General features: G+C 36.8%; 1 protein-coding gene and 1 long non-coding RNA gene across 4 annotated transcripts; both read left to right on the top strand.

Annotated features, from left to right (window-relative positions):
- Window positions 1–2,661: 2,661 nt before the first annotated feature.
- Window positions 2,662–5,946, top strand: LOC105443193. Of its 3 annotated transcripts, none has more exons than XR_004063141.1 (3): window positions 2,662–2,814; window positions 3,614–3,667; window positions 5,875–5,946. It is a non-coding gene; the product is annotated as an uncharacterized LOC105443193 (long non-coding RNA). The 3 variants fall into 3 exon arrangements; XR_004063140.1 differs by lacking the exon at window positions 5,875–5,946 and adding an exon at window positions 5,458–5,525; XR_004063142.1 differs by lacking the exon at window positions 5,875–5,946 and adding an exon at window positions 5,446–5,525.
- A 2,862-nt stretch (window positions 5,947–8,808) lies between these two features.
- LOC105446047 lies at window positions 8,809–10,716 on the top strand. Its single transcript, XM_030980152.1, has 3 exons — window positions 8,809–8,977; window positions 9,352–9,479; window positions 10,416–10,716. Exons 1-3 carry the CDS (start codon window positions 8,865–8,867, stop codon window positions 10,694–10,696), a joined length of 522 nt encoding a protein of 173 aa, XP_030836012.1. The 5' UTR covers window positions 8,809–8,864; the 3' UTR covers window positions 10,697–10,716.
- Window positions 10,717–12,397: the final 1,681 nt, after the last annotated feature.

Raw genomic sequence — 12,397 nt, 5'->3', positions numbered from 1 at the left:
ATCACCCCCCCCCCCATGAGTTCCCCCACGAAAACTATCCCCACAAGGACAACAACCCACCGGAAATTTACCCCAGAGGACAAACACCCTGATGAAAAAACACCCCCTAAAATTTACCCCACCCCCTGTAAATAAATCGGGAAGTCCACCCTGATAATCAGTTGCTTTTGATAAAAGCAGAATTTTTGTTCGGGGGTAGGCCTAATACGAAGAGAGAGGGGGAGGGGATTGACCGTCAAAGGGGGGGGGGGGGGATTGTGCACGGGTGTAGTTGTCCTAGAGGGTAATTTTTAGGGGGCGTAATTGTCCTCAGGGGGGGGGGGGGTGACTGTAAAAGGGGGTTATTGTCCTCGGCGGTGTACTTATGATAATGATGATGATAATTGTTCCTGGTGGCGTAACGTCGAGTGTCACTTATCCGCACACAGTCAAATAAAACAATGGAGATTGTGTTCTCTACTTTGAAATGGAAGATACGTTTATTAGGATAAACAAGGTGCCTAATAACGAGTAACAGATATTTAGGCTATGTCTACATAATAGGTATTGTAATTAACTTATAGCTAACAGCTCGGGAGATAATTGTCCTCGAGGGTAATTGTCCTTGATGTGTGATATTTAGCCAATACGATCATATCAATTCAGCTCAACTTAAAAAAAGATACGGTGACTGTTAAGTAATTAATTAATTAATAATAACAATATACGGTTCGGCTGGTTGCGCGTAGGCAACACGAAAAAGCAAACAAAAGGCCAACATCGGCATTGGCATCGGCGCTAACTGTTTTTTTTTTGTCAACGGCTGGTGAAATATTAGAAATCGTTATATTTAAGGTTATTTCAGCCGTCTCTGAATCAATTTTGATCAAAGATGATGTTTTCATTTAAATTGTATGTTCTTACATAACCGGGAGGGCGTGGGTTCGAACTTCGGCCGCGTCATACCAAAAGACGTTAAAAGACGGGAGTTGCTGCTACCCTGTTTGGCGTTCAATTGAACAACGTCGATCTGGCGCTGCTCAGTGGCTGCCGGGCTCACGATCAATTGGGCAAAAAGAATTTCCATTTTCGGTTTAACTTAATAAAATTTGGAGTGGACTTTAAAAGATTATTAGTCCTGTTGGTGTGCAGTTGTGCATACATCCCATATGTTGTTATGTAAACTTCTGAATTTGTTTCATAGATTTTTAAATATTTTAAAAAATTTTTTTTTTCAAACTTGCTAAGCTCCACCCCAAAAATCTCCAGTTCTCATTCCCCTTGTTTTATCATCTGTCAGTCATCAATGAGCTAACTTGAGAAAGTGGTATGTATCTTTGCCGAAGTCGACCACCTGTTACAATACGTAATACAATAGCAGCATACAAGTTGCTATGTCAGACATACATAGCATCACCAGGAAGACAAAGGCAATGATGATGTATTGTACATATGTATGGAAGCATGCAATTATATTATGAACGTGTGCTAAGCTGGGGGAAATTACATACCATTGTCTATTCTAGAATATTAGTTTAGTCTGACATGTCTGACATAGCAACTTATATGTTGCTATTGTGGTCAACAGGTGGTCAACTTTGGTGAAAGACATCAAAATTACATCTCTAAGATAGGATTTTTAGGACAATCACCCCCCCCCCCCAGGGGGTAATTGTCCACGGGGGGGGGGGGTATTTTCCAGAGGGAAATTGTCCTTCGGGGGTAGTTTTACAGGGGGTAATTTTCCGGGGGTGATTGTCCTGATAAATCATATATAGATATATCAAAAATTATGACTAATTTCAGTTTCCGGCGGCTATATTGGAATACGAAATTTGGCAAATTAAGGCAACTCTAAACCATAATAATTCAAAGCATACCAGTGATTATCCTGACCTCTAAAAAATATTTTGAATCTTGCTAATTATAACTTAACTGTAAATAGTAATAAGACTGGCGGCCATTTTGGTGGAACTCGACCCGACTAAATATAGTATCTCATATTTGAAGTGAAAATATGTCGTCAATTTAGGTGATCGTGGAAGTAAAGAAAGCTAGGGAGGTCGGCTCATGATGGTCTGGGGGATGGTTCCCTTACTTTATAGAAGCCGGAATCTGTCAAAAACATAACAACCTGTTATGTCGTAGTTCGAATAAAGACATGACGCTAATAATTGCGTCGGGACGTATTTTGAATAAAGACACGACATGCATTTTAATGTTTTTGACCGGTTCCTGATTCATCCTCTTTCTGCTACCGCATGTTTGCCCAAACGAGTCAAAAGTGATGGCATGTGTCCCCATCAGTTATTCGTAACTCCCAGACCAGTAACGTAAGAAGGGTTTGGGTATGGGTATGACGGCATAGGGGAACTTCCCTATCGAATGACAAAATGTGGAGAGTGTATGGAAGAAGAATGAGAGGGGTGAGTGAAAGAGAGAGAGAGAGAGAGAGAGAGAGAGAGAGAGAGAATATTAGATGCGGTAGTCTAAATGGTCTGCGAACAAAATTATTGAGGGCGAAATCTATTGAACGAAAGTAATGATAATTATATTTTGTATTTATTCCTCGCGAAGCAAAGGATTTTGTTCTTGTGTGTGTATTAAGTCAACTTTTGCATTTTGTGTATTTAACGACGTATTGTATATATTGATGTGTTTTAGCTAACGCGCGGGGGTCTACAAACATGGCCGATGGGGTGTTGCTTACGGAGGATAATCATTGCCAGCCGATTCTTGTTAATGGTGAATTGATGCCTACAGTGCCGGAGTACATGCCCTCGTTTCCCATCTCATTGAAGGGTATTAAACGACATTTCGTTTGCAAGTTATCTGGTGAGTTTTAGGTTTATAGTTATGATCATAACAATTATGAAATGTTAGCCCAACTTGTAGGTAGACTAATTAAAAATACCATAAATCATTGGAGTGAAGAGATCGAATGCATTAGAAAATTATGATTCTTGAGCAATAATAGTAATTATACCATCAAGAACTTATTAACGACTAAAATGTATGCATGTGTAGGGAAATTGAATCCTTTCTGAGGTCAGAGAGGAGTCAATGTCGAAACATTTTCAGACGTAGAAATATGCAATAATGAATGAAAAATTGGACAAGGCGGTACAAAGTTTAGGCGTTAAGAATCATGATTTCCCCCCCCCCTCCCTCCCCCTGTCTTTCTATTTCAATTTTACTTTTACTTTCAAGTATATAGAATGTGCTACAACGTGTAGCAACATCTGGCATTCGGCAGCCGCTGAGGCGTCAAAATCTAGTATTAAATGGAACTGTCCAGTATAATTTGTATGAAATTGCGACAGTTCTCCTTTTTGCCATTTCTAGTTTTATTTTCCTGCGGGCTTTGCTGAACATAACACAAAAAGAGAATAATTCCCATATGAAGTATAAGATGATAAAAGCGCTCGGAGCTAGTTTTCCTTTTCCCTAGTGTCTACATGGATTATTAACATAAATCACCAAAATTTAAAAAAAAAACCCTCTTATATCGATGAGGCAAATTCCTCATTTATTAGCTCGTCTGTTTGTTTCTTCATTATTATGTAGCGCGATTTGTCAGTTCATAATGATTTATTTCAAAAGGCGTTTATCGTTTATATTGTTTTTTCTTCAGCCCCTAAAACTAATTCTACGACTCCTTCGACCACATTAAGCCGTACAACTTTCGGTAAGAAATTTTCTCTTTCTCTATCTCTCTCTCTCTCTCTCTCTCTCTCTTTCTCTCTCTCTCTGTCTTTGTCTCTCTCATCCTCTCTCTTCCAAATCAATACTTCCATTTCCTTTCTTTATCTTCATTTCATGAACATTTCTGCTCTTTTGTTTATTGTTGCTTCCACAGACCAATGTTTTGTGTCAATTAAGGTCCATAAAATTGTTCACCATTTCAAAGTATTTTTTTCCCTCCGTTATTGTATCAATATTGTATAATCAAAATTTATTATCATGGCTTTTATGTTATCTTTACTGATCTAAAATTACTAAGCAAAATATGTATTGAGGTGGGTTAACACCGTTGGTAAATATTTCCCTTCTTTATCATGGTAAATTTTGCCAAAGGACTTGATCCGCTCCTCATGCAATGGGGAACTTTGATAGAGCTTCGCATCATTATTCTCACAATTATATATATTGATTCATCTTCGTTTAAGAGAAGAGCCCTTTATTGTCCAAATTAACACTGTACTACTCGCTTTCTAGTCATTTCCTCAAAGTAGTTTGGACGGGAAAATTCTCGCAGAAAGCATTATTAAATTTGCCTCAAACTAGATATACTGTGTACTCTTTGAAAGCGATTCGAAACTTTGTATTACATTGAGAAATATTTGCTATACAAGAACGGCATATCATTCTTCCTTTCTACAAACAAGGATATATATGCTTCAAGTAGACTAGCCCAGATGCACGAATTCATGGCGATTAATTACTAGTCTTGTTCACAATGTGAATTACACTTTATCTCAATATTCCTTCGTTTCTTGCTTGAGGTTTATTAAATTTGGTTGTTTATCAAATGAAACGTATATTAAAAGAGGATAACAATTTACAGTCTCACATAAAGTACATCACATAGATCACCGGGGGAAAGGTAAGTTTTGAGGGATCTGTTGAAGGTGGCTAGACATGTACATGTAAGTTCCCTTATGTAAAGGGGGATGCTGTTCCAAGTCTTTGGTGCGGCTACTGCTCAACCTTTTTCAGCTGCTGAGAGTCTAGATTTGGGAATGATAAGTTTACATGGAATTGTGTCGGTTGCTGAGCGAAGATTACGAGATGGTGTATGTATTTGGAGGGTGTCATTAAAGGTATAGACCAGTTTTGGAAGCGCCTCCCTCTCAAAAATATGAAATGAAAGCTCTTATTACTAATCATGTGAAAGAATATGTTTTGACTAATACGTGATGATACAAATTTTGCCGGGAAACCACCTATTAATTGATATATTTAAGACTGTGCCAAATTTCTTATCATTTTGATGATTCCAGAAACTTGCAGTACAAACCAATACTTATAAGGTGATGCTAGATGATTAACCTTTTCTGATTCCACAACGTTTCTTTCACAGTGCAATCGCATGACCAGAACTTGTCTTTACCTCTAAGATATTCAGGTGCCAAATGATTGAGTATTTTGAAAGCATACAAACAGATTTTAAACAGAACATGTTGGCGTAGAGGTAACCAGTGGAGCTCCTTGAGGAAGCGTAAAGTGTGAGTTCTTGACCCAAGGCCTAATATTAATCTAGCGGCACGATTCTGGACATTTTCAAGTTTCCTTCTATCTCTACTCTCTAGCACACACAACAGTGATCTCTCTTTCCAACTCCCCCTCTCTCTCTCTCTCTTTCTCTCTCTCCCCCCCTCTCTCTCTCTCTCTTTCCCTTCTCTATGTGTTTATCTGACTCTCTCTAAAAATCTTATGTTTAAGAGCAGAAATTTAAATCTTTAGATTCGTTTTCAGCATCCACTACTTCTCGTGAAGCAACAACCAATTCTGTATCGGAATCGACCACATCAAATCCCACTTCAACTACAAGTAAGCATTTACCTTAATCTCTCTCTCTCTCTCTCTCTGCCCTTTTTCTCCCTCTCGATATCTGTTTAATATGTTTTTTCGATTCCGTTCTCTCTATCCAATGTTCTCTTTCGTCTCTCCATGGTCTCTCTCCCTCTCTCTCTCTCTCTCTCTCTCTATTTCATTTCCATTTTCTTGTGTTTACAATCTTCGACAACGTGGAGCAACATCTTGTTCTCGGCAGCCGTTCAGGCGTCAAAAGCTAGAAATTGAATATCATGTGATGATTTGTCGAGTAAGATTTGTTAAATTTGGATTTTGCCCTCACATTGTATCATCAGGCATATCATATTTCTTCTTCAGAATCAACTACACCACAAGACACCACAACGATGTCCACGACGGAATCCACCACCTCACATCCTATTTCCACAACAACTCGTAAGAAAATTTCATTTACACCATCTTTCTCCTCTCTCTCTCTCTCTCTCTCTCTCTCTCTCCTATCTCTCTCTCTGTCTCTCTGTCTCCCTCCAATTTTCACTTTCGTCTCTTTCTTTTTTTTCTCTCTCTCTCTCTTTCCAATTTTCTCTTTCGTCTCTCTATGTCTCTCTCTTTTTTTTTCCATTTTCGCGTGTATACAATTTGCTAAAACATGAACCAACATCTTGTTCGATCTCGGCAGCTGCCCAGGCGTCTAAAACTAGGAATTGAATACTATGTAATGAATTGTCGAGTAAGATTTGTTAAATTTGGGTAAATTTAAATTTAAATAATTTTTCCATCAGATTGCATCGTAAGGCGTATATATCATATTTCTTCAACAGAATCTACTACAACACAAGACACCACAACGATGTCCACGACGGAATCCACCACCTCACATCCTGCCACAACTACTCGTAAGAAAACTTCATTTACACCATCTTTCTCTTCTCTCTCTCTCTCTCTCTCTCCCCTCTCTCTCTCCCCTCACTCTCTCTCTCTCTCTATCCCTCCCTCTATTTCTCTCTCTCATTCTTTTATCTTTCTTCTCTCTCTGTCTTCTATTTCTCTCTCGATTTCTCACTTTCCTTTTTTTCTCTCTCTCTCTCTCTCTCTCTCTCTCCAATTTTGAGATCTGATGATAATCGCTGGTAGCTTGGTTTATTTTTTTCCAATACTAAAACATTGATTATCAACACAAATCCGAAACATAATTGAATAATATATTATGATATTGTATCAAAAATTGCATAATCAACATTGTATTATCTATGTAATTATTTATGTCATCTTTACAGACCTAAATATACTAAGGAAAATAAGTATTTATGTAGGCAAACACCTCTAGTAAATATTGTCGTTTTTTTATCATGATGCCATGGTAAAATTTGCCCATGATCTCTCTCTCTCTCTCTCTCTCTCTCTCTCTTTCTTTTTCTCTCTCTCCCTCTCTCCCTCTCTCTCTACCTCTGACCGAAAGAGTTTATTATTTTTATTTCCCCTTTCCTTATTTTGTTCTTTTCTGCGCTTCTTTGAAGGAAGGCTTTTACCTTCTGTTGTTGCAATTCGTTGTAATTCGCATTCAGACCATTGTTCATTGACATGCTGGTTATTGCCCATAAATACAATATGAATAGTCATATGATTTATAAAATCTAAATCCTCAGAATGTCTACGATTTGGAGCAGATTGGGCCTTTATTCTGACGAGAAGGCTCAAATGCACTAAAGTGTGCGGTGGCCTTTACTTTTTTTGAATTAGAATTTTAAAATACAATTAAGACCAATAATTAGCCTAAAGGTAGGCCGAAACCAATACAAATAAAAATGATAACAATTAAAAACATTTAAAGACGTAGACGAAAATCCTCTTTTAACATATAACTAAGGCCTCGAAGGAGAACAGAGCCATTATGTTACTTATCTGAATAGAGCAATCAATCAATAACGTCTGTATTATAATCTTTGAATGATCAATTTGCCTATTATTTTCTTATCCTTCATATGTATTGATAGGGATCTATTCAGTTTTCCATATATTCTGCCCTACAAATTGTAATTGATAAATTATCAGAATAGTAATTTTTAACAAAATAAAGAGAAGGTTGAGCTCTGGTAAAGATGAACAATATTTTGTAAGTTTTTATCAATCGGTCCAGGTAATTCTTTGGAGAAAAAAAAAAGCAAAATAGAAATGTCCCCTAAAAAGGGTTGCTCCTCGTACGCCCTCATATACGAAATATGAAGGAAAATAGTTGAAAAGATTGGCCCAAATTTCATCCCAAATGTCCAATATCTAACCTATCTGTGTGCAATGGATATAATTGTCTGTAAATTGAGTCAAGTCTTTTCGTTTTAAAAATACCAACACTTTCAATCATTCTTTTATATTGCATAATCAATTGTTACAAACAATTCTTTCGCAATGGTATACATCAGATGACCAGCACTTAATTTTGCTTTAGGTATCAGTGTCAAAGTTCTGTTTCAGCTGCTTAATATACGTACAAGGGAAAACCACGTGAAATAAAGTTACCTTCTTTCACCTATTTGTTTTAGAATCGGCTGCAAAGATCTTTGTGACAGATGGAAATACCCAGTACAAGATTTTTGTTGCAGACCTACAAAATGACCTACACTTCACTGACATACCATCCACTGAAAACCCCGGTCATATAACCTATGACTCCGTGGAGAAGAAAATCTACTGGACTGACGAGCTGGAAGATGTAGTTTATCGTGCTGATGAGGATGGAGGAAACAGGGAGAAGCTCACTAATGACAATGGCGATGGTACAGGTATGTGTAAAACAATAACATATTCAAAGATAAGCTTTGAAATATGCTATGACGTAAGGATAAACTTGCTCCCTATCCAATGATTAAAATTTAATACAGAATCATATCATAATATTAATATATACGAATAAGAATGGTAAAGGAATCTGACACCATACGAAATTGAAATAAAGCTGATTCCACAGCATATTTACTTTATGAGAGGGATATTAAACTGCATAAAATGTATTAAGATTTTCACGAAGTGACGGTAGTGAAAAAAAATTGCATTCACTTTGCGTTACGATTTTCCTCACTACCGTCACTTCGTGAAAACATGGACGAAATATATCATGCAATCTTTGTTTGTTTGTTTGTTCGTTTGCTTATTGAATGCTATTATATTCTGTCTATCTACTTCGGATCTATTAAAACAAAACAAAAATGAGTATTTGAAGTAAATCATATTTAGGATCCCCCCCCCCCCATTTCAAGATGTTTATAATTCATGATTTCATTTTAATCTTAGAACCACAAGGACTTGCGATCGCTGAATCTTCACGCATTCTGTACATCGCCTACAGAGGTTCAATGGAAATAACAACTGTGGATATTGGACAAGATAGCACATTTCCAGGGGGTGAGACGAACTTTGTAACCGCATCTCATGACCCTTATTCTTTGGAGGTGGATGAGGAACAGGGGTAAGTTTAATCACGTAATCATATTGATAGTTCGGAAGGAGGGGTGGGGGTTGTTAATTGACCCACCCAGACCCTACCAGGTAGTACCCTCACATAATTATACATGCAAGTCAAATGAAAGTCTCCTGCTGTTTTGTATTCACCGTTTACGTGATTATGTGTTTATCAAATATATGATAATAATGATTATGGTTTTAGATGATAGTGGTAATGGTGATGAGGATGATGACTATAACAATGATAATAATAATAATGATAATAATAATATAATAAAAGAAATAATAATATATTTTTTAAAATATATTATTAAAATAACAATAGTAATGTGTTGTTGTCTTGATGTTGAATTGACAGGACACTTTTTATTTTTTCAGATTTTTGTATTGGTCAAATACGAACGGCAAGATCCTACGCAAACCTCTCAATGGATCTGGAATCACGCAGACTGTGTACAGTAACGGCAATCTTACCAAAATCACCGGATTAAGCATTGATCTCAGCCGTACGTATTTCATATTTAGAAGGGTTCAGTTAATACCCCCTTCACATACACGGATTTTTTTTACGAGTCCTTACGGACAGGGGCGGCCGAGCGACTTCTAAAGTGAGGGGGGGGGGGGGGCACCGAGAAAAAAGGGCACTTTCTGGAAAAGGGCACCTACAAAGGGAAATCTCAAAACGAAAATATACAATTTTTTAGACATTGGGATATACCCCTACATTGTGATTACATTATCAGGGATGATTTCAATATTTGTTTTCACTGTATACACCATACAAGATATTGCTTAAGCATCATGCTTCGCAGTTGGGTCCGATTGTCTAAAAAAAATTTGCGAGCGAGCGAAGCGAGCGAGGAAATTTTTTAAGATGTGTGAGGTCGCAGTGCGAAAAATTACATCATACAAAGAGGGAGAAACCCAATCCTAATGGGGTTATAAGCACATTCTCCTAACGGCCGACTGAAGAGACCTTTGATAAGTAACATGAGTTTATCATCTATAGATGCGTGCGAGCGAGCTTTGGGGTAAATTGCTCTTAGTCGCTTGAAATTAGCTAGGGCGCGTTGAATGATGAGAGGAAAAGGGGACACTTATCAGGAAAGGAAAGGAACATGTGCCAAAGTACAAAAGATAATTATCAGAGGTGAACATGGGGCACTTCTTACACCCTCGTATAACACGTCCAGAATAGATCCATTTTAGCAGTGTTTTTCATGTTTTTTTCTTTAAAAAAAAAAAAAAAAAATAGGAGGCGGCCCCCAAAAAGGAAGCAGGCGGGGACGCTAAACATGTATATTTTTTTTACATGGCCTTAATGTAATCTTGTCTCGTCTTGTCTTCTCAGATTTGGATTTTTAATTGATAAAGATTGTTGTATGTGTTTTGTTATTACATTTTTATCAAATTAAAGAGAATAATTTTCTTTGTTTTGGCAGGAGACCCACGACGCATATTTTTCTGTGACTATCGTGAGGAACGAACTTTCTACAAGGACGTCCATACAAAGGCTCACGAGCTCACAGAGTACATGAGTAGTGATCCTAACATGCGAGATATAAGCTACTTCAATGGCACCCTCTACTGGGCTAAATATGACAAACCGAGTGCTATCGCTGTCATGACAGAGTATGATCAAAACAGCCCATCATTTGACATCAAAGAAACCAGTGAAATTGAACAACCCAATCAATTGCTCATCATTTATGGAAATCCATGATCAATATTTGACAGAAAAGAGCCCGGGGTCTATTGTTTATTTGATTCAGCGCATTCAACGTGGTCATGTCAGATATGACACGGAAAACTACCGAAGAAAAACAGCCGTTTTTTTTCTTCGTTTTTGGTTTCTTTAATCTAAATTTAAGGCAACGGAAGTCATGCGCGTATTCGCACAGCTCACAGATATATGTGAAGCGTATTGCATGTTATCATTACGTCATTTTAAACAAAACCCGCTGCGGTTTTGCCACCTCGTATCTCAACGAGGCTTTTAAAGACAAGGGGGGCGGGGTCGGGGTCGGGTCATTTACACAAACTGTACCTACACATTGAAAAATAATTACGTTGTTAAATGTAGAAATGTAGAATATTTAATTTCGGACTTTTAAAAAACGCTCTACTCTCCATCACTTTGGATATGCTGGCCTAATCCTGAAGTGGCTACACATTATTGAGAGTGACATTTCTACTTATTACAGGCTACATTTTCTAGAATTTAGGCCAATGCTGAATTATCGGGGTTGTTTTATATAGAGGAACAATTAAAAAGATACGTTCTTTCTTTACATGTTACGTCTTGAGGTTGAGGTTTTGCTTTCAATTGATATGCTCCTTTTGTATTCTGTTTTGCTTTTCAATAAAATGTGATATAATATAATATAGTATAACCTCGAGATGCGAACCGTTATTTTCAGACATTGTTAGTAACAGGTCTATATGCATGGTATAGGTGTATACTAGCTATCGAAATTTCCATGCTCATAACTAAGCTTTCTAAATACTGCCCCCCCCCCCAAAAAAAAAAGTATTAACAAAAAATGCATGAATAATAAATATAGTCAAAAGTTATAATGTACAGAATCTGAATGCAGTATCGTCCATTCTTTTTAGGATGCAGAAATGTTACTTGAATTATCAAATTATATACCTATAGGTAAACCGACTAGAGACACTCGTGTACAAATCAATATCAATTGTGTGTTATTCATATAAAATACATGTACATAATATTTTAGTATATCGATAAGTTATTTTCTTCAAATTTGTTGTTCATAGGTGTTTTTGAGGATGACGAAGATCTTTTCGTCTGATAAAGTTTAATGTGTGAACATAAATATACCATCATCAGTTTTAATATTATTTTTTTTGAGTGGGATTCGTTAATACAGTATGTACAACAGAACATATATATATGTATATATATATATATATATAGGCTATACGTATGTATCCTGTACGTAGAGTGCAACATATGTATCTTTATGTGAAAAATGTATTCAATCATAATGAACAGAAATGTATTCCTAGTCTTCTGATAGTACAGATGATTGGTTATGTTATATTGTTATCATGGTGATATTATAGGCCTTTGTGTGCTCAGCAATGGTCAGACTCCATTACATTTAGAAATATGACTTTTTCGGATTTTAAATAATTGCATTTTGTTGCAAAAAGTTACATGATATTAGCTTTCATTCCTATTTTGCTGTTGCTTGCTGTGAGATGAAATTAAAATGCACGTGATACAATTAAAAAAAAGAAAATCCATTGTACTGATTGGGCATTATGTTTTGAAACCAAATAATTCCAAATAATTCTATGCGGTAGGAAGAAGGTTAGCAAAGAGGAAGTATTTCCAAACAAAAGTTTGCGCGACCGTTGCATAGTGCGCACAGTTTAAGAAAATAAAGAGAATAAG

This window comes from Strongylocentrotus purpuratus, unplaced genomic scaffold (genome assembly GCF_000002235.5).
Source record: "Strongylocentrotus purpuratus isolate Spur 01 unplaced genomic scaffold, Spur_5.0 spur5_scaffold_10, whole genome shotgun sequence".
In the NCBI taxonomy this organism is placed as follows: Eukaryota; Metazoa; Echinodermata; class Echinoidea; order Camarodonta; family Strongylocentrotidae; genus Strongylocentrotus; species Strongylocentrotus purpuratus.
Note: the sequence above shows the minus strand (reverse complement) of the source record. Positions and strands in the feature narration are given on the sequence as shown.

Coding starts and splice junctions, on each gene's coding strand:
- LOC105446047 (XM_030980152.1), top strand. CDS start 8,865: ATGGAAATAACAACTGTGGATATTGGACAAGATAGCACATTTCCAGGG. Junction 8,978..9,351: donor GAGGTGGATGAGGAACAGGG/GTAAGTTTAATC, acceptor TTATTTTTTCAG/ATTTTTGTATTGGTCAAATA. Junction 9,480..10,415: donor ATTAAGCATTGATCTCAGCC/GTACGTATTTCA, acceptor TTGTTTTGGCAG/GAGACCCACGACGCATATTT.